The following is a 22,228-nucleotide window of genomic DNA, read 5'->3' as shown; positions in this document are numbered from 1 at the left end:
CATGCCTATTGTTAAAGGTAGAAAATGCCACTCCTTGCAGGTTACACCCATGCCTATTGTTAAAGATAGTAACTGCCACTAATTGCAGGATAAACCCATGCCTATTGTTAAAGTTAGAAACTGCCACTCCTTGCAGGTTACACCAATGCCTATTGTTAAAGGTAGCTACTGCCACTCCGTGCAAGTTACCCCCATTCTTATTGCTAAAATTAGAACTGTCACTCCATGTAGATTACCCCCATGCCTATTGCTGAAGGCAGTAACTGCCACTCCTTGCAGGTTACACCCATTGCTAATGTTAAAGGTAGTAACTGCCACTCCTTGCAGGTTACACTCATGCCTATTGTTAAGGGTAGCTACTGCCACTCTTGCAAGTTACCCCCATTCGTATTGCTAAAGGTAGAACTGCCACTCCATGCAGGTTACACTCATGCCTATTGCTAAAGGTAGTGACTGCCACTCCTTGCAGGTTACACCCATCGCTAATGTTAAAGGTAGTAACTGCCACTCCTTGCAGGTTACACCCATGCCTAGTGTTAAAGGTAGCTAGTGCCACTCCTTGCAGGTTACATCCATGCCTATTGTTAAAGGTAGAACTGCCACTCCATGCAGGTTACCCCCATGCCTATTGCTAAAGGTAGTGACTGCCACTCCTTGCAGGTTAAACCCATGCCTAGTGTTAAAGGTAGTAACTGCCACTCCTTGCAGGTTACAACCATGCCTATTATTAAAGGTAGCTACTGACACTCCTTGCAAGTTACCCCCATTCTTATTGCTAAATGTAGTAACTGCCACTCCGTGCAAGTTACCCCCATGCCTATTGTTAAGGTAGTAACTGCCACTCCTTGAAAGTTACACACATGCCTATTGTTAGGGTAGTAACTGCCACTCCTTGAAGATTACACCCATGACTATTGTTAATGGTAGTAACTGCCACTCCTTGCAGGTTAAACCCATGCCTATTGTTAAAGGTAGTAACTGCCACTCCTTGCAGGTTACATCCATGCCTATTGTTATAGGTGGTAACTGCCACTCCTTGCAGGTAACACCTATGCCTATTGTTAAAGGTTGTAACTGCCACTCCTTGCAGGTTACACCCATGCCTATTGTTAAAGGTAGTAACTGCCACTCCTTGCAGGTTACACCCATGCCTATTGTTAAAGGTAGTAACTGCCACTCCTTGCAGGTTACACCCATGCCTATTGTTAAGGTAGTAACTGCCACTCCTTGAAAGTTATACACATGCCTATTGCTAAAGGTAGTAACTGCCACTCCATGCAGGTTACACCCATGCCTATTGTTAAAGGTAGTAACTGCCACTCCGTTCAAGTTACCCCCATGCCTATTGTTAAGGTAGTAACTGCCACTCCTTGAAAGTTACACACATGCCTATTGTTAGGGTAGTAACTGCCACTCCTTGAAAGTTACCCCATGCCTATTGTTAAGGTAGTAACTGCCACTCCTTGAAAGTTACACACATGCCTATTGTTAGGGTAGTAACTGCCACTCCTTGAAAGTTACACACATGCCTATTGTTAGGGTAGTAACTGCCACTCCTTGAAAGTTACCCCATGCCTATTGTTAAGGTAGTAACTGCCACTCCTTGAAAGTTACACACATGCCTATTGTTAGGGTAGTAACTGCCACTCCTTGAAAGTTACCCCATGCCTATTGTTAAGGTAGTAACTGCCACTCCTTGAAAGTTACACACATGCCTATTGTTAGGGTAGTAACTGCCACTCCTTGAAAGTTACCCCATGCCTATTGTTAAGGTAGTAACTGCCACTCCTTGAAAGTTACACACATGCCTATTGCTAAAGGTAGTAACTGCCACTCCATGCAGGTTACCCCCCCCATGCCTTTTGTTTAGGTTGGTAACTGCTGCTCTGTGCAGGTCACTCTCTTGCCTTACTTATATACAAACCAGTTAGATCCTTGAGGTCTGTGAACAAAAATGTATTAGAGATTCCATCAGTAAGAGCTGCCCATTTAGAATCAACCAGAGAGCAGGCCTTTTCCATCAAGAGCTCAAAACTCCCTGCCAGATTCCCTTCGTATTATCACCTGCCAAAAAACTTTTTAAAAGGCCTTGAAGACTCATCTTTTTAAAAGTGCTTTTACATCCGTGAGAGCATCTCTCTTGCCAACTACACCTGGCAGACCTATTTGTACCCAAAGACATGGCTAGGTTAGTATAGTTTATTACGTAGTGTGTGTTTTTAGTTTTATTATTAATTTATATAGCTGTTTTTATTGCACTATTATCAGTTTATGTATGCTTTTCCTGTACCCCGCCCAGAACATTTTGTATGTGTGCAGAATATAAGCACTTTTAAATAAATAAATGCCTTCTGTTAAGGGTAGTAGCTGCTGCTCTGTGCAGGATACCGCCACGCAGAACTGTTACACCTAAAGTTAACATAGGTCACCCCATTTTTTTTCATTTCCATCCTCTAGCCTGTAGGGATTCGCAGTGGGCCAGATTTTAGTAGCTACGCCCGATTTCATAACATGCGAGCACAAGGGCTCGGCGCGGGCAAGGGGGTGCGCACTTGTGCACCTTGCGCGCGCCGAGCCCTAGGGGAGCCCCGATGGCTTTCCCCGTTCCCTCCAAGGCCGCTCCGAAATCGGACCGGCCTCAGAAGGAACTTTCCTTCCGCCCCCTCCCCCCACCTTCCCCTCCCTAACCCGCCCCACAGCCCTATCTAAACCCTCCCTGACCTTTGTTGAATAAGTTGCGCCTCCTCTGGGCAGGCGTAGGTTGCGCGCGCCAGCCAAGTGCAGGCACGCGATCCCCCAGCATGGCCGCTGTGCCAGAGGCCTCCATCCCGCCCCCGGACCGCCCCATCCCGCCCCTTTTCTCAAGCCCTGGGACATACGCGCGTCCCTGGGGCTTGCGCACGTCACCGGGCCCGTGCAAAACAGGCTCGGCGCGCGCAGCAGCGGGTTTTCGGGGGTTACGCGCGTAACCCTTTTAAAATCCGCCCCAGTGTGTGTAACCCATGATTCCTCTTCCCTTCACATACTGTACCTTGACCGTTGCAATGGTTCTCACGATGTCACCTAAGTTGTTACTAACGGTAACGGTGATGTTTAAAACAAATTTATTTTTTTCTTCTCCAAGTGGGAGGTAGACGGACAAAACTTCAGAATCTGAGCCACAGTGTAACAGGGAATCTGAAACGGGAAGAGTGAGACAGAGCTCAGTACAGTTTTCTGTCTCTTAAGTAACACCGCTATCCACGCCCAGTGCATCAGAGTAACATGAGGGCACCAGGGGAACACTGAGGTTATATTATTCTGCCCCCCCGCCCCCCCAGCATTCATGGGTGTCCAGGGAAGGCAATAACAGAAGTCCCGGAGTGGTTGGCGATCAGGATGAGATTTCCTGAATCAGGATTTGCAGTCATCGGGATTCCACAGTGATGGTGGCTCTGAGGTCTGCCTCCGGCAGCGGGTCACTCTTCCTGCAGGAGACGAAGAGAAAAGCCAGGAGCTGGCAGTGGCGAGAGCTTACTTGGCCTGGGATAGAAGCAGTAGGAGAGAGGAGGGCATGAGTCGGCAGGGATGCAGGCGGCAGAGCAGGAGATCTTGAAACTTGTCAGCACGGATCCTTCCTCGGGTGTCACTGTGCAGACCGGTGCCACTAGCGAGGACAGGGTGCTGACCACGTATACTTCCTCCCCATAATTATTCATGTTCAGAACTGAAGGGGGACACAAAGAGGAAAGGATAACTTAGCAGCTTATTTTATTGAACCATTTCCCGAGAAGCAGAAAATGCCAAGAGTGCAACATAAGAAGAGCCATGCTGAGTGCAATCAAAGGTCCATCGAGCCCGGCATCCTATTCCCTTTTCCTATGGTGGCCAATCTGGGTCACAAGTACATGGCAGATCCCAAAGAGCTGATCCATTCATTGTAAACTGTTGAAGCTGATGGCTCAATGCATTTAACAGACAGCTGTACAATGAATAATTTGGAGTGTTTTCTTGGACACAGCAATTCATTGCACAACCCAGTGTTCACAATAAGAAGTCTCATGAAGACGTGCCTCCACCAGACACAACTAAGTGATACTGTGCTTCTTCTCTGGGATGCTGCCGCATATCTATTTACAGGTGACACTAACATCTGCAATTTTCCAACGAAATGAGAACAATGTGATCCAGAAAGGCCTGAGGACCAGTTGGGACAGAGTGTCTGCGCTTATTATCTGAATTCCTTCAGAATTCCTGTCAGGTATCCATCTTACTCCTCACCTAGGTGAATCTTGCTCAAGACTGGAATTCTCCTGCCCATGAATGCTTCTTTGCTGTTAACTGTTTGCTCCCTGCCCGCTCTGGTTACTAGTGTTACAGACTTTTCCTGTGCCTCTTAATTCCTGCGAGGAGGTAAGGTCTGCCTTTGTAAGCCAGACCACTGTAACACTCTGCGGGACTTTCAGCTGTGGTGAGTGTGACTCCTACCTACCTCTTCCCTTTCCACCAGGAAAGGGACCTGGGGGAGATGATATCTGGTGTCCCCAAAGCTGCCAAGCAGTGTGACAAGGCCAGGGTGAAAGCCAGAGGAAAAGTGGTGTAGAAAGGGAAGCTTGATAAGTTGACAGAAATAAAAGAGGAGATAATGCCTGTGAACAACTTGTGGTTGAGGCCTCATCTGGATTATTGTGTCCAGTCCCGGAGGCCACATTTCTAAAAGGATACAGGCAGCGTAGAGGCTGCCAGAGTAGGATTCCCAAAATGGTGCACCATAAGCCCTGAAAAGAAGAATATGTATACCCTAGAGGAGAGGAGGGAGAGGGGAATATGACAGAGGCTTTCAAATACCTCACAGGTATAAATGCACTGGAGGCAAACCTTTTTCAGTGGGAGAAAGTTCTGGAACTAGGAGGTCAAGATATCAGGCCGAAAGGGGGTAATATCAAGAAATTTCTTCACAAAATGGGTGATGGATGAGTGGAATAACCTCCAAGTCCAAGTGGTGGGGGATAAAAACAGTATCAGAATTCAAGAGAGCCTGGGAGAAGCACAGAGAGAGTGAGGGTAAAGATGGAAATAGGGGGAGGTCTGTGGTATTGCAGCAGAGGGATAAAATGGGCAGGCTGGATGGACCCTGGGCTCATTATCTCAGGAACTGAGGCCGGGCTCTTCTGCTCTTGCACAGAACTTTGTTTGAAAGCTCCTGCTGCTTGGCTTTGCCGCCTTCAGACTGCCCAAAGCTGTAGCCACGCACCTGTCACTTTAATTCGAAAGGCCACTTCTTGGTCCTTCAGGAAGGAACTGTTCAGCGTCAGGGTGGATGAGTTGCTTTGCAGCAAAGACAGGGAGCTCGGCCTGAAACCAGGCAAACTGCACACCGGAGAGAGTGGGCTGGTCTGAGAAAGCAAAAGGGAGAAGGGGGAGAGTGACCTCATGAGGGCAATAGAACCTTGTCGGGTCTTCCATTCTCCTGTGACCATCAATAGCCCTTGCATTGCCAAAACAGTGAAACAGAAATATAAGTCCCATCTCCTAGCGGGGTTAGAAACTGCCATTTGTTTCTTGGTCTGACGGAATTTTACAGGGAAAGATTCCACAATCAGCCTTATGAATACTCCAGGACTCTGGAGTATTAACCTTCCTCTGTTTACAAAAGCTGTTATAAGATCCTGAACGGCCAGGAAGTCAGAAGTCTGCAATCACCACCCCCCCCCCCCCCCCCTCCCCACTCCTGTCTTGTGTGGGTACAGTTAGGGCTATATCTGTCATCACTTAGCCTTACAGACTGTGATCCTCGAGTTACCTGGCACTCTCTAACAAATTATAGCACAGAACCGCGTAATCGTATCGTGTGTGCATATCTACATATAAAATCACATAATATGTGTAAGCCCCACTCCAGGTTATTTGACCAAGCAGTGGCAAGGGGATCGCTATAGGGAAGTTGTTATAATATTAGAGACCTCGTTCACTAACAACACTGTAGGGTCTGGGGAAACAAAAAGTACATTTTCCGGAGCCTACATATGATAAACCAATTAAACATACCTTCTTCGGAAAATTGTTATCCAGATACCAGTTGTACATGGCTCCAGTGCATTTTTCACAATTGACGCTAAAGATCATGTCTTCATTTGTATTCACTGGCTTACAGTTTTTCTCACAGCTACAAGAAAAAAAAAAAAAGGTGTGGTATAGGCAACTCCGATCCTCAGGTGCCACAAGCCGGTCGGATTTTCCTGGTAACCACGTGGAATATGCATGAGATTCATTTGCAGGCACTGCCTCCGTCGCATGCAAATGCATCTCATGCATATTCATTTTGGATATCCTGATTTTCCCAGCAACGTTAATGTATAGTTGTGGTTTTCTCTTCTTGACTAATTTTCGCCCTCCCCCCTGGGAACGCCTCCTTTTACTGTGGATAAAAGAGTGCGTGCCATGCACAGTAAGGGCCTGATTCATCAACGTTCCCCATAATTATTAAATTTATTTATATTTCCCTTACAGTTCCTGTTACACCCCACTCTCCCCCTTTCTGCTCATTCCATGTTATTTACCCCTGTTTTTTGTAACTGCTTCCCCCCTTGCACAAGTTTAGTTATACTGTTCATTGCACCCCTTGTTCTATGTGAACCGGCATGATGTGACTTGTTCATGAATGCCGGTATATAAAAAAGCTAAATAAATAAATAAATAAATAAATATTCACAGACTGAGGAAAAAAGGCCTACGTGAATCAGGCCCATAGCAGGACCCAGAGCCTTGATGGTATGTTTGAAAAACATATTATGGGCCAGATGTACTAAGCATTTTCCTCATTAGAAATAGAATGGGAGAAAAATGTAGTATGTAGGCCCTTATGCCTGCATGTATGTACCCTGATTGGTTTAGTTTTTATGTTACTTGTGAACTGCACTCAATAGATAATGGTCAGTAGTTGCAGTATATTAAGATTTTTTTTTTTTAAATAAATAGATAAATAAAAGTAAAGTTTGTTTCTCTATAATTGCAATGAGGTTTCTACTGGAAAACGTTCTAGATTGCTTTGTGGCCTAACAAAGAAACACCTTCACACGTTGGACAGGCCTCTCTCTACAGCCAGCACCATGCACTCAATTGCCCCATGCCAAATCCCCTCAAACTGCCCTCACCACTACCTCGCAAGTGGCACCACCCAATCCGTGGCTGGCTAGCCCTGGACTTCCTGATTTTTCAATTGACAGAAGCTGAGGTGGCAAATAGTGCAGTGAGCCTATACACAGAACAGAAGTCTAGATATAAAAATAGACAAAGGATTCAAATATAACACAGACCCTCTTCCCATGGAAAAAAAAGGAGAGAACTTCATTGAATAGTGACTGTTCAAAACACTTCATGCCACTGAATGCGCTAATTAGCATTTCGAGGTCCGGAAACATTTTAGGCAAGTGACCTGGAACTGTCGACAGCAACCTCATCTCTAATGTGATGACATCAAGAACAGGGCCTGGTGCCAGCCCAGCCTGACCTGATCACTGGGCGAAGCTCCACCTTGGCTGTCACATACAGACATTGCTCTTCTTCTCGGTCTTTCTGTTCGCTGGTCTTGACCAGAGCTTTGAGTGTCACAGCTGAGTTTGGAGGGGGCAGGCAGACAGACGGGATCTTCAGCTCTTCCCTGTTGATGTGGATTAGTTGCTGCTCCACACATTCGCTCCATCTGGGCCAGCAAGACCCTGAACAAATATGTTTTGGAATATGAGCCAGAAGTTTCACGAAGGTGGGAAAAAGTACAAATGCAGGATAGTACCCAAATACTGCCCAGGCTTTCTAAAGTGATGCTGTTTATTCACATTGCCACATGGGAACAGCACAAGAAAGATTAAAGCAGCAGGCAGTAAACTCCTGGTAACATCAACGTGTTATTTCTGCTATAAAAAAGACTCTTATTAAATGTGTCAACATAAGAACATAAGACTTGCCATATTGAGTCAGACCAAAGGTCCATCAAGCCCACTATACTGTTTCCAACAGTGGCCAATCCAGGTCACAAGTACCTGGCAGGATCCCAAGGGGTAGAGAGATCCCAAGCTGCTTAGTCAAGAATAAGGAGTGGATTTCTGCAACTCGCCCTTAATAATTAATGGACTTTTCCTCCAGGAACTTGTCCAAACCTTTGCTGAAGAGTCCTAACCTCTTTAGCCTTTCTTCATAGGGGAATTGTTCCATCCCCTTTATCATCTTGGTCGCCCTTCTCTGTACCTTTCCTAATTCTGTTATATCTTTCTTGAGATGTGGTGACCAGAACTGCACAGAATACTCAAGATGAGGTCACACCATGGAGCGATACAGAGGCATTATGATATTCTCTGCTTTATTCTCCATTCCTTTCCTAATAATCCCTAGCATTCTATTTGCTTTCTTGACTGCTGCTGCTCACTGAGCAGAAGATTTCAACCTATTTTCAACAATGACACCTAGATCCTTTTCCTGATTGGTGATTCCTAATGTGGAACCTTGCATTGTGTAGCCATAATTTGGGTAACTCTTCCCTAAGTGCATCACTTTACACTTGTCCAAATTACATTTCATTTACCGTTTGCATGCCCAGTCTCCCAATTTTGCAATGCCCTCTTGCAATTTCTCAGAATCCTCTTGTGATTTAACAACTTTGAATAATTTTGTGTCATCAGCAAATCTGATCACCTCACTTGTTGTTCCCATTTCCAGGTTGTTTATAAAGATATTAAAAAGCAATGGTCCCAGAACAGATCCCGGGGCCACTCCACTGTTCACCTTACGCCATTGGGAAACCTTTTAGCCCTACTCTCTGTTTTCTATCTTATAACCAGTTTGCAATCCACAATAGGACACTGCCCCCTAACCCATGACTTTTTCATTTCCTATGAAGTCTCTCCTGAGGGACTTTGAGAGACTTAAGCATCTTCTTGAATAGTGAAAGAAATTTCCTTTAGTCCAAAAATAGCATTAAAAAGTGGTAGTGGTAGCCACGGAGGCCAAGGGCTGGTATATTCCAGATGCTTTAAGCAAGGACCATGGTCCAACCTATTTTTGGCATTATGCATAGAATTTTGCATTGGATTTCCAAGGATGCCTATGGACTGGAGGACACTTTTTTCATTATTCCAAAAAAATCATGTTTTCATTTTTTCTATTGAGAAGTCAGTTGGCATGTTGGAAGACAGTGAACTGATTCCTGCATCAGTTTGACTAAGCAAGAAAACATTTGGCCACATTTACTGCAGTAATGGTAGAGGTGAAAGTACATCATAGATAGTGCCCATTGTTTTTATGATGAACCCTACAGAAACTTGGAGGTGATATAAATCGACTGTGAGGCCTAAAACAGGACTGAGAAGTCAGCCTGTTGTATTTACATTAGATCTGTGGGCATGGGCATGTTGCTATGTGCCAAATTAAATTATGCAAGCCCAGGTTTAACTGCACTGGCAAAACATGACTCAGCAGCAAAAGACAGTGTACCTACCACACGACCACGTAAAATTAGAATTCAAGTCTTCTGTCCACCGAAGAGTAAGACTGGTAAATGGATCCACATGCCTTCTAGGTTCGATATGTATCATATATCTTCTTTGATCGCCATCCTATTCATTCCGACAAAAAAAAGAATTTAACATTTTTCAGTTCAAAATATGGAAAGGGCCTAGAGATGTACATTTAACACATACACACACATATATACGGTATATATATAGTTTTATTTTCTAATAATTTCCTCATTCTCTGTTAGATTTTCATTACAATATTTAAAATTTCAGAGCTATTATGTTTTAGAGCTACAAAAAAAAAATAGGGCTCTCATCTACAAAATTTGGAGGTGGGCAAAAAATATCACACACAGAATCAAGCCTCTGTAGGCTATAGCTGAACAGACCTTGAGCCGACCCAAATATTTTTGTTGCAGCAGAAAGAACAAATTCTGCAGGGTGGATATCTTCGGATCAGGTCTAAATTCTAAAACAATTTATTTAATGTATCACGTGAAGTATTTATTTGTATAGTATGGGTTATATCTATATACTACTTCCTTGCTAGTGACGCTCTTTTAGGGCACTTCCTGTTGCCTCCACATATGGTAGATGTTTCTTTGTAAAGAGTAAAAGTCACAGTTTTGCAAAAAAAAAAATAGTGTTTTTTATTAAAGAATAGCGAGACACGATCTAAAATTGAAGCAAAAGAATGGCAGGAGTTGTCAAAATGGCCGCTTTGCGGGTGCTGTCAGGCAGGCTGCTCTGTCATGTGCTCAGCACTGGTCTGGGGATCCCTTCCCTGGGCTACAGGAAGAGAGAAACAGCGAGTGCGGGCTCTGGTATCCCCTCCTCAGGGTCCAGCAGGAGACCAGAGGCAATGCAGGCCCGAGAGGAGATGGGAGCCAGTGGGACCCAGCGATACCCTTGCCTAGGATCATCGGGGAAGGCCTGAGGATCCCCTCCCTGGAGCCCAGGTGGGAAGAGACAGGAGTTATACCAGCCTAGGAATGCTGGGGGCTCGGTGGGGGGAACACTACCCAAAACCTTGAGACTCAGCACGGGCAACATTTTGTTTCAAAATTTACTTTCCCGGTTTTTTTTTTGCGAGTTTCCACTTTTTTCATGTTTTCATGCAAAATATTCCGCTTATATTAGAGCAACCATGCTAAGCAGATCCCAAATAAAACACTTATAATCCCATGTAAAATAACACAACACATTCCAATAAACTTAAAATCTTTACAGTGCTGATACTCACCTTTCCGTTGCCACCCCTTGATTTCCCTTGGCTGTCAGGAGACACTGTCCAAGATAATTACAGTCAGCGCTTGACTTACATCACAGTCTGCAGACTTGAATACAGCATTATGCAAACGAGCTTGTAACTGCACTTTATTTATTTTTTCTTAGAATTTATACGCGGATGGAAGTTTGCAGAATGGGTTCAGCATGGGCGGCACTGGGGCAAGCATCTCTGAGCCCTCCAGTTAGCCTCAGTCCTGTTCTGCAGGCCCTTCCCTTTAGGTGTGAGGACACTGTTGGATCCCATTAGCTATCCATGATAGATCAGCACCTGCACATGTTTCTGGAATAATAGGTTTAATTCATATCTGTTGCTTCTCTCTCTCAGCTGCAAGTGAGTTTGAAGAAGCAGCATTCCTCATGCATTCCTGCAATACTTCCGGAAGTTTCCTTATGACATAATGAATGAGTTGCAGTAAACGAGAGAGATCCTAGCACACAGATGATAATGACATGGTATTATTATTACCTGAAGAATTACTGGCGCGTACTGTGATATTTCCTACATCAACGCTCACGTTTGAGTAGGCGTTCACGGCTAGAAGCTTAAGAAGAAAGGAACCTGGAATGGACAAAGTGAAAAAAAAAAGGCAAAACTCGTTTTAGGAAGACTGTTCAGCTGAGTCCTCACGATACCAGGTGGAATTAAATCTTTTCCTGCAGTGTCGGGCTGATGCCTGACTCATTCTTTTCACGATATGTCAACAGAGAAGATTCACAAACCCAGACCCAGTAAAGTCAAAGGGGCAGGTTTAGGTGACAATTCCAAAGCTGCTTTTAAAAGTACCTAAAATGTAACAGATTCATACAGCAACTGCGTTGAGGACACAGCACCCTGCTTATGTCCTTCACAAAGACAGTTGATTTATTTCATGGTAAACTTAGGCGTCAGTGTTGTGTGAGCCATGGGATATTTATACGTTATATTTGGGTGACCTTTTGCAAAAAGTGTTCAGAAAGGGTTAAAAAGTGGGTTTGGGTACTACGTATCGTCACGCAGGGGATCTGACTTGATTCCCTGCCTTGGCTGGGGTTGCAGTGAAAACAACATTAACAGGCTCTGAAGGGGAAGAGTCCAAGCCTTTGCTCACTGGTGACCTCTAGAGGCCAAACATGGGATTCATGTTAAACTGAATTCTGGGGGGAGCTGCAGTTTTTGTCCCTGCAATAGCTGGCTTACTGGAATGGGTATAAAATAGGGGGAAAAAATCAGGGTCAAAAACCTTTTTTAAAATGTGGTGCAGTAATGGAGGTGAGAGGTGCTGCTTTTCGTAAAGTGATGAGGAAAACACATATTGGGTTTGCCATGAAAGCCAAGAGAGTGAAAAGCATGTGGGGCTACACATGGTTAACAAAAACCTTTGCTTTACTTTTGAAATTAAGGAAAAAATAACATTTTTCATCCTTTTCTAGCTGCATTGTTTACACTTGACATGTCTATGATGCTAGGGGACATTATTAAAGCTGCCTCACGATTTGGTTCATGCTTGGAGATGCAATGAGTTGACTTGGAAAGAGTTCCTGTGACTGCAAGATTGGTTTGAGCCTTCTCAGCCCACCAGAGCATGAACGTAAGACGGGAAAGTGATGTGTTGTGTCGACCTGACAAGGCTCTGATTTATTAGGCGAGAAAGTAAAATGAAACCATAAAGCGAGAGAGAAATAAGCCACGGCACCTTCCACACGAACAGGGACACCGTACACTCTTGGCTCTCTTCCGGCACTTTTTTCCAAATGATAGAAAGTTCCGTTGAATCCTGTAATCTCAAACTTCAACTCTACCGGTGCTCCATGGGTCACGGAGACGTTAACCTGCAGCTCCGTCCCCACTTCCACGGTTTGGGAGGCAAGTGTGGCCTGTAGGCCCGAGACCGGCTCCACCAAGTGAACAGTCAGAGCCTCAGAAACCTCCTCCGTTGTTACGTTACTGGACGCACGAATTGTTAACTGGTGGATTCCCGGACCGAGTAACTGCTGAGTGGCGTTGTCCAAAGTCACGTTGTGTGGTTCCATGCCCCGTCTTGCAAAGAAATCAACAAGTGTCACGTTGCCTGCTGATACAGAGCAGTTCACATCCTTTCCTGTAAAAGCCAAAGTACACCCCATCTTAAATTGTGTCGACTGAGGAATAAAAACACAAACACAATATCTGTACATCTGTGCTATTCAGTGTTGCCAGCTTGTAACAGCTATTCTGAATGAATTTCTGTATCATTATTAAACAAAATATTTTTTTTAATATATTATATATATATATATCGGATGGTATCTTTTTATTGTACTAAACATGTCTTAACTATCTTTCCAGATCTATGCTTCCTTCAATATGTCAAGTCAGAATCTATTAGCCTGTGAATACAACACACAGCAATTTCAAATAACATTTTCAAAGAGAATTACGAAAAATAAGAACTGCAGTCTTGAGGCGATCTTTCCTTATTGCAAATTCAATGATATGATTGTACTCATCCCCCTAAACATGGAGCTGGGATGTAGGATGGTAATTAATGAGCAACTTTTCACAATGATCTTCAGGCAGGGACAGCTAATTTCCTACTATCTGTGTGGCCACCTAACAGCCACATAGCTCAGTGACACATGCCACAACCAGCCCGATGGGTCACCGTCACAGTGGAGGAGTCAGAAGTTACTGGAAGACACATATTTATGCATGATCCCACGTCTCTGTGCCACTGAAAAATGAATATATACCATTATTCCGGGAGCTAGAATGAGGTGTTTTGATGTAGCAGCAAGCCCCAGGTCACCTTCACAGGCTGCCAAACTCTTTCAGATTGGAGTTCACTCTGCTGTCTGAGCTTGCTGGCGTTGACATGTTAACAGTACTTAGCACATTCGCTACAGCTAGTCAGAAGCTTAAAGTTGTTATGAGTCATCTTGCTGTATGTGGATATCGCTCTTATGCTAATATAAAAAGGCAAGCATGAAGGCAGCATTAAAATGTGGTGCAGCCCTGGAGGAGAGAGGTGCCGTTTCTCGCCTTCTGGCAGCGAGGCTAGCACGTGGCAGGGTGCACATTAAGGGCCCGAGAGATCCAGATTCTATGGGGCCTCTGGAAGGTGAGTAGTGGAAAACGATCTGACTAGCAGGGCCTCTGAGTCAATTGCTTTAACAGAGGAGGTGACTTCATTTTTACATTGATAAACCACCTTTTTTGAGAGCTCAACACATAGCGATAATAGCATGAAAACAAACATCTTTGACAAAAAAGAGCACACAAAAAACCTCAATAAAAATACCGAACTAAAAAAATCTAAAAGAAAAGCATAGAATAAAAAAATAAAGAACATAAATCACAGTGTTAAGACATAAATAAAAGCATTATAGTGATTTTTAACATGTTTCTAAAATGTATAAAGCACTATTAATTTTGATATGGGTACCTGGTTGTCTGTATGTTCCTCCATCTGTCATCTCCAAAGAGCAGAGGTTTAGCAACTGTGAGCAACTCTATAGACCTTCCACTGGTTAAGATCCATGCTTTAATAACTCCCCAGTTTTCATGTTCTCACTTGTTTTATTTGCAAAAGTTGACAAACAACTTTTGGCTATAAATTTTTCCAAGTTTTGAATCCGGGTAAATCAAACTCTAAAGGTTTTAGATATATCCTACGGGTGCGGCAAGAGTGCGAAAGGCAGAATATTTGGATCATTCCGTAGGATGGCAACACAACACTATTTTAGATCTGAAAAATCCTTCTCTTCCTTGTCCCTGACACCTTTGGGTGCACATAACTTTACCTGTGGATGGATTTAGGAAATGCATGTAGACTCTTACCTCCATTCAGCAGTACCTGTATCCACAGGGTCTCTCCATAGAGCGTTCTGCAGTGAGCGCTGTCCTGGGACTCACGCGCGTTGTAGCAGCCGACGATGTCCACCTTGTCCGTGTTACCCCGAACGGTCACGGTTTTCTGTGCGGCCACGTGCCACTCACTGGTTGTGCACTCCACGAAAATGGTGAACTGGCCGGGGGCGCTGAATCTATGAGTCACGCTGCTTGATAAGCTGCAGGCGTAAACAAGAAACACTTTCAGGCCGATGCAACATGGGCGCGTGAAAAAAATGGGCGCTCAGGATTGAGCACCCGCTTCCCTAACGCGCCACCCGTCCACCTCTCCCGAGCACGCAGTGCAGTAGGCTAATGAGCTGCTTCATTAAAAAGGAGATACCAGGGGAAATTGTGCGTCCCTAGCATCCTCAGCATCCGGCGCCAGGAGAAGTGACTGTGCATGGGTAAGGAAAACGGACACTCAATATCAATTCTGTAGCAAAAGGAAGTATAGAGCTTTAGTATCTGAAGATTTCACTAACTGGAGGATTCTTAGTGAAAAATGTGTTTTCCTTCTATCTCCAGATTGAAACTAGGGTTTCTGGCAAGTTCCCAGAATTCATTCCTGGGCCTTCAGCCGCATAGCAACACTTTAACCAACAGTAAAACTTTCTTGTCTCTCTAAAGTGGCTGAAAACCAACCCCAGGCTTAAACAGCAGCAGTACTAAACCTATGCAGCCCTCTTAAAGGGATACACCCCTATTTCTTCAAAACCCAGAGGGGCTGTTGCAATGAGCTGCACGTAAATATGTGCATCCAAACTGGGTGCTGGTTCTTTTTTAACATGCACACAGCCACGTCTCCCGGGCGCCTGGTGCAGTATGGTAATGAGGTGCTGTGCTAAAAAGGACGCGTTAAGGATCGATTGTGCGTCCCAGCGTGTCCTTGGCACGGGGCGTCCGGGAGACATGGCTGTGCGCACAGCCACGGGTTAGGAAAAACGGACGCTGGTAAATTGAACGTCCATTTTCCTAACCCGGTCATGGTCAAGACTTTTTTTTTTTTTCATGTTGCTGCTTTCTGTGGTTCCTTCTACTTAGTATCGCAACAATACTAAAAGTAGGAGGAACCACAGAAAGCAGATTTTTTTTGGTTTTTAGTGAGCCCTTGACACTCGGCAAGACTTAACACCAGCTCTGAGGCTGACATAAAATTTGCCACATTAAAATTGTGCGTCGGGCGCATGGCAATTTTTTGCACTTAGATGTGGTGAGCGCTAATAGCTACACACAAGTTTGGACGCGCGTTTTAGACATGCTAATCCTCTTTTTGCATTTGGGGTTAGCCTAGTGCATCCAAAATGTGAGACCAGTCACTGGTTAAGCTGTGCGCTAGCCTGAGCGCACAAAAATGCATCGGCCCCAGAATGCTGAACTAATAAACCAGCTGGCTCCATAGCAGCTCATTCATTCCGATCGAGCGATTCTCCTCTACATCTAGTCAGAAAGTAGCAGCCCACCCCCCTTCTCTCTCCAAGCAAAGTATTAAGAAAACGAGTTTTCACTTACTTTTGCGGGTGATAGGGATCAATTGTATTTCCATCTCCTGTACTGATCGTGCAGGAGAGATTTCCGGAATAGGGGGTGAGCAGCCATTTTAAATTGATTGTTACGTTTTCAGACACCAAACACTGATCCGTCAGAGTCAATTTTAAGCCTGTAGAGCATCATGTAAAAACGGTGAGGGTACGTAGCTTCTTCATTGGTTTTTTTTTCTGGAAATCTCATTAAAGTACTCAGTAATAATGATGCAGCAAAGGAAGGGGGCATTATATGTTTCAAAACAGCTAAGTACAAATTCACATTTTTTTTTTTAACCATTGCAAAAGAGGAGGGTCTGAAGAGGAACGTGGCTTTATATCCTAAGACTCTGAGTGCTGGCTCCACCCGTGCAGATCATTCAGTAACTATTGAAAATGTGGAAAATGCGGATTGTAAATGACTAACTTTGGAGGGATATTCAGTAGTGCAGCCGCACTATTGAATATAGGCGGCTACGTTTAGGACAGCTCTACAGCAGAGTTAGTCAAATATCCAGCTAACCTAACTCCTCCCAGAAATGCCCCAGGAGCACGCCCCTATGTTATCCGGTTACATTTTAGTCGGATAATGAGATATCTGTCTAAAATTTAGCCAGATAAATACCCAAAATATACAAACGTCAGCATTTATCCGAATATCCAGCTAAATACCTCTGAATATGGGCCTTTAAATATTTTGCATTGTGAATAATTCACAGTGGGAACTCACTGCTTTTATTTTATTTTACATAAAAAACATTTGCTGTGGAAATTTAATGTTGAATATTTTCCACCTACGATTAACATCTGTCAAGATTTCTTATTAATGAATTCAATTTCATGTTTTCCCAAACTTGACAGAAATCTGATGACATCCTTGCAATTTTCTTTCTTTCTTTACAGAATCAAAGGTTACTCACTGATATGATTTTATGAGTTTCTATGAGTTTGGGGTGACATAATAAGGTGAAATTAGTTATTTTTTGCAGATAAATCTCCACACCAAAACCTTCCATTTTTTAATTTTCTATTTAAAGCTTTGCCCAGCCATGGTGGTTCTTGCTGATTGATAGTCACTCCTCTTAAATGTGACCTGTCACTAAAATAGATGAACCAGGACATTCCAGATAGCAATGAGTGCCTTTAAAGTATATTCATGGGTTCAGAGGCCCCCAGTTCAGAATCTGCACAGAGATGTGAGCAGTTCCAGGGAGCCCAGCTCAGAGTAAACATCCTCTCTATTTTGTTCCTGACCCAGCATGAGGAATTTCACCAAGTCGCTTGTGTGGGCCTGCTTCCAGTCCCTTTGGAGTAGTGTGCACTACAATATGCCCAGCAGAATCTCTGCCTTTCCAGAAATTATATTTTGTTTATCATCTAAGAACTATGAGTAACTCTCCTGTTCCTGAAGGAGGATCAGGATCACCAAGCTTAAAGACCTAAGCACTTAAGGAAATCGCTAGGTAAGAGGGATAAAGATACATCAGCTCATGGAGGTAGGGACCTCAGCCAGTACTACTGAATTCCTCCCTGACCAACTGAGAGTTTGCATTCTATTTTGGGCCAGACAGATCTGAATGTGGCTATTGGGACGTATTGGTTGTTGTTGTTGATGCTACTGTTTAATAATGGAGGTTACCACTGTGACAAAGCCAGTGGATGGGACCTACAAATATCTTCTAATGCTGTAAATAAACGCTGTACCTTGTGGAAACCTAACTATGACTGTGTGCCTAGATTTTTTTTCAAGGTGCTGGTCTAGGGAGTGAGACCATATGCAGGTTGCTCTGAGCCAGTTTCCCAAGCAGGGCAACAAAGGAGAGATTGCTTTTGCTGTGTTGTACTCTGCATAGGGCAGGTTTCCTGAGAGAGAGTGGAAAGGAAAATTGGTTCTTACCTGCTAATTTTCGTTTCTGTAGTACCATGGATCAGCCCAGACTCCTGGGTTTTGCCTCCCCTCCAGCAGATGGAGACAGAGAAGTTTTAACGGACTCTGCCCTATACCCTGACGTGCCACCTACAGTCTGTCAGTATTACACTGTATCCAAGCAGAAAGGTTAAACCATAACTTCTACTATAACCAAACTTCACCCCCTTGAAGAGCAGAAGGAACGAAAACTTGTAACTGAATGAACCAAACCATGCCTGTACTCCTACCCTGAAAAGGGGGAGCATATTGAATGAAAACATCTGAAAAATCAGTATGAATTAACACCGGCTGAGCGGACTCTCCTTTTCCCAAGGGTGGGGCTCTGGACTGATCCGTGGTACTTCAGGAATGAAAATTAGCAGGTAAGAACCAATTTTCCTTTCCCTGTACGTACCAGGATCAGTCCAGACTCCTGGGGTGTACCAAAGCTTCCCTAACCAGGGTGGGACTGAGAGAGTCCTGCTTGGAGCACACTAACCCTGAAGGAACCGGGCTCCGGAGCCCAGACATCTAGGCGGTAATGCCTGGCAAATGTGTGTGGAGATTTCCACGTAGCCGCTCGACAAATTTCCTGCGGCGACACCTACTGACATTCCGCTCACGAGGTTGCTTGTGATTGAGTAGAATGAGCTCGGAGACCAACTGGAATCGGTCGACCTTGAACTAAGTATGCGGAAACAATAGCTTCCTTCAGCCAATGTGCAATAGTGGCTCTTGAAGCCTTATGGCCCCTTCTGGGACCACTCTACAACACGAAAAGATGATCCGAGAGACGGAAACTGTTCATAACTTCCAAGTAACGTAACAACATCCCTTTCACGTCCAACTTTCGCAGGTCCCTAGACTCAGAATTAGAAGAATCTATGCCTGCAAAGGAAGTGAGCTCCACCAACTGAGTCAAATGAAAAGAGGATACCATCTTCGGGAGAAAAGAGGGAACTGTTCATAAGGAAACCCCATTCTCCGAAATCCTTAAGAAAGGCTCCCTGCAAGATAAGGCGTGAAGCTCCAACACACGACGTGCTGAGGAGATAGCTACAAGAAAAACAACCTTCAGTGTTGCTCGCTTCAGCGGCTCAAAAGGCGCATTACAGAGGGCATGGAGGACTAGATTCAGCTTCCCCAAGGGACAGGGACTCCAAACTGGAGGACACAAATGCTTAGCCCCATGCAGAAAATGAGTCACATCTGGATGAGATGCGAGACCTACTCCCTGTACCTTCCCCCGAAAACACCCACCTGCACTCGTAGAGAATTAAAGGCCAATCATTTAGCTAGTCCCGCCTGTAAAAAGGCCAGAACATCTGCAACCGAAGACCTAGATGGCTCCATGTCGTGGTCCAGACACCAGGCCTCGAAAATACTCCAAACTCTAACGTACAACCTGGAGGTAGAAATCTTACGGGATTGTAAGAGCATGGCAATCACTGCATTAGAGTAACCCTTGCTCTTTAATCTCCACCTTTCAAAAGCCATGCCGCAAGACAAAAGCATTCTACCTCTCCGAAACAAACGGGTCCTTGTCGTAGGAGATTCGGAGATGGAGGAAATCTCAGCGGACCGTTTGCCTTCAGATTCAGGAGGTCCGCAAACTATGGATGCCTCGGCCACTCCGGCGCCACAAGTTTCACCTTGCCCAAATGAGCTTTGATGCGGCACAGAACCTTGCCAACTAACGGCATGGTGGAAAGACGTACAACAGAATGTCCTTTGGCCAGGGAAGGACCAGAGCATCGACTCCTTCAGCTCCTGGTTCCTGTCGCCGACTGAAAAACCGAGGAGCTTTGGGATTGTGGTACGTTGCCATGAGATCCATGGCGGGTCTGGACCAGCAGTTGCAGAGGAGATGAAAGGCTTCTTCAGAGAGTTCCCACTTCCCTGGATCCAACTGGTGGCGGCTGAGAAAGTCGGCCTGCACATTGTCCGTCCTGGCAATGTGAGAGGCTGATATCTTGTACAGGTTTTGTTCCACCCAGTTGATCAGAAGTTGAGCTTCTGTCGCCACCAGACGACTCTTGGTTCCACCCTGACGACTGATGTAGGACACCATCATCACATTGTCGGAGAGAACCCTTACCGATCTTTCTTCTACCAAGGGAAGGAGGGCCTGCAGAGCGAACCGCACCGCCCTGGTCTCCAACCGATTGATCAACCAGGAGGATTTGGTTCTTGTCCACGACAGTCCGCTCCCCAACCGGAGACACTGGCATCGGTGGTTACCACTATCCAAGAGGGAATTTCCAAGTCCACCCCCCCATCGCAAATTGTCCGGACAGAGCCACCACGGCAGACTAGAACGTGCCGAGTCCGTCAGCAGTAGGAGAAGATAAAACTGCTCGGAGAGTGGATTCCAACGGGAGAGCAAGGCAGACTGAAGAGGCCGCATATGCGCAAAGGCCCATGGCACCAGATCCAGATTGGAAGCCATGGAGCCGAGAACCTGCAAATAATTCCAGACTCTGGGAGGAGGCATGGACCGTAAGGACTCCACCTGAGGGAGAACCTTGGCCAGTCTCTCCTCGGTATGGAAAACCTTGCCCAGGAGCATGTTGAACCAAGAACCCAGAAACTCTAAAGACTGGGAAGGAATTAGATGACTCTTGTCGGGATAGACAACCCAGCTGCAACACTCTCTGAATCGCCGTCCGGCACAGATCCTCCGATTTCGCTCAAATCAGCCAATCGTCCAGATAGGGATGTACCAGTATCACTTCTCTTCGAAGAGCCACCACTACAACCACCATCACCTTGGTGAACACCCTGGGCATTGTCACCAGACCGAAAGGCAGTGCACAAAACTGGAAATGATGTCCAAGAACTGCAAACCTCAGATACTTCTGATGATCTGGGTGGATAGGTATGTGCAGGTATGCTTCCGTCAGGTCTAGGGACGCCAAAAATTCTCCCCTGTGAACAGACGCTATCACCAAAAGAAGAGTTTCCATGCGAAACTGAGGCACTTTCAGAGTTTGATTGACACTTTTTAAGTCGAGGATAGGACGGAAGGTGCCCTTCTTTTTGGGTACCACGAAGTAGATGGAGTAGCGACCTCGCCTGAGCTCTCCTGTGGGTACTGGAACTATGGCCCCAGGTCTTGCAAACGTTGTAGAGTACTTTGTACTGTCTGACGTTTTTGGTGGTAGGAGCACGGAGAGATCAGATAGCGTTCCCGAAGCGTCTGAGCAAAATCTAAAGCGCAGCAGTGTTCTATTATGTTTAGGACCCATTGATCTGAGGTCAAGTTGGTCCACTCCCCCAGAAAGAGAAACAACCTTCCCCCTATTTTTGGAACGGAAGAGTGAACCAATCTCACTTCATTGAGCGGATTTGAGAGCGCCATGTGCTTGAGGGGCTCTGTCCCTGCCAGGACATCGGCCACGACAGGACTAATTCCAGGAGTGTTGCCGGGCTGGGCCCTGATGAGAGAAGGACCCTGTAGACTGTAAAGAACGAAAATGATGGTTCCCCCGAAACCTAGAAAGTTGTGAAAAGGATCCTCTGGACCTGGACTTGCCTCTGGCAACTTATGGACCTTGTTCTCCCCCAGAGACTTGATCATGTCCTCCAGTTGCTGGCCGAAGAGCAGTTTTCCCTTGAAAGGCAAGGATCCCAGCTGAGATTTAGAAGAGACATCCGCCGACCAGTTTCTAAGCCAGAGGAGTCTGCAGGCCGAGACCGCGGTCACCATAGTTCTGCCCGAGGAACGGAGTAGATCATAAAGCGCATCAGCACTATAAGCAACTGCTGCTTCCAGGCGACCGGTCTGAACTGCTTCCGCATCGGAAAAGGATGCCACCGATTGTAAATGCTGTGCCCAGCAGAGGCTGGCTCTGAGTGCAAAGCCGCACGATCTCCAAGTGCAGAGACCTCAAAACTCTTCTTAAGGAGCACCTCCAATTTCCGATCCTACAAGTCCTTAAGCGCTGTTGCCCCTGTCACCGGGATAGTGGTTTTCTTTGTCACTGCAGACACTGCAGCATCCACCTTGGGCACTCGGAGAAGTTCCAGCACTTCTTCCGGCAAGGGATACAGTTTATCCATAGCTCGACTGACCTTCAACCCCAAATCTGGAGTATCCCACTCCCTGAACAACAAGTCAGTCACCGACATATGGAAAGGAAAGGACCGAGCGGGGCCCTTGAGACCCAGC

General features: G+C 45.4%; 1 protein-coding gene across 1 annotated transcript in view; it reads right to left on the bottom strand.

Annotated features, from left to right (window-relative positions):
- Positions 1–22,228, bottom strand: part of PKD1L2 (polycystin 1 like 2) — a 122,130-nt gene that overhangs the window by 87,136 nt on the left and 12,766 nt on the right. Inside the window, exons 5-15 of the mRNA XM_029610621.1 lie at positions 16,138–16,285; positions 14,575–14,804; positions 12,452–12,856; positions 11,245–11,337; positions 10,732–10,775; positions 9,470–9,587; positions 7,490–7,697; positions 6,028–6,145; positions 5,234–5,375; positions 3,518–3,706; positions 3,032–3,177 (exon numbers count right to left, since the gene is read on the bottom strand). Coding sequence (XP_029466481.1) covers positions 3,032–3,177; positions 3,518–3,706; positions 5,234–5,375; positions 6,028–6,145; positions 7,490–7,697; positions 9,470–9,587; positions 10,732–10,775; positions 11,245–11,337; positions 12,452–12,856; positions 14,575–14,804; positions 16,138–16,285 — 1,841 coding nt within the window. The remainder of the gene's footprint in view (positions 1–3,031; positions 3,178–3,517; positions 3,707–5,233; positions 5,376–6,027; positions 6,146–7,489; positions 7,698–9,469; positions 9,588–10,731; positions 10,776–11,244; positions 11,338–12,451; positions 12,857–14,574; positions 14,805–16,137; positions 16,286–22,228) is intronic.

This window comes from Rhinatrema bivittatum, chromosome 7, assembly GCF_901001135.1.
Source record: "Rhinatrema bivittatum chromosome 7, aRhiBiv1.1, whole genome shotgun sequence".
NCBI lineage: Eukaryota > Metazoa > Chordata > Amphibia > Gymnophiona > Rhinatrematidae > Rhinatrema > Rhinatrema bivittatum.
The sequence above is the reverse complement of the archived record's forward strand: the minus strand, read 5'-3'. Positions and strand labels throughout refer to the sequence as shown.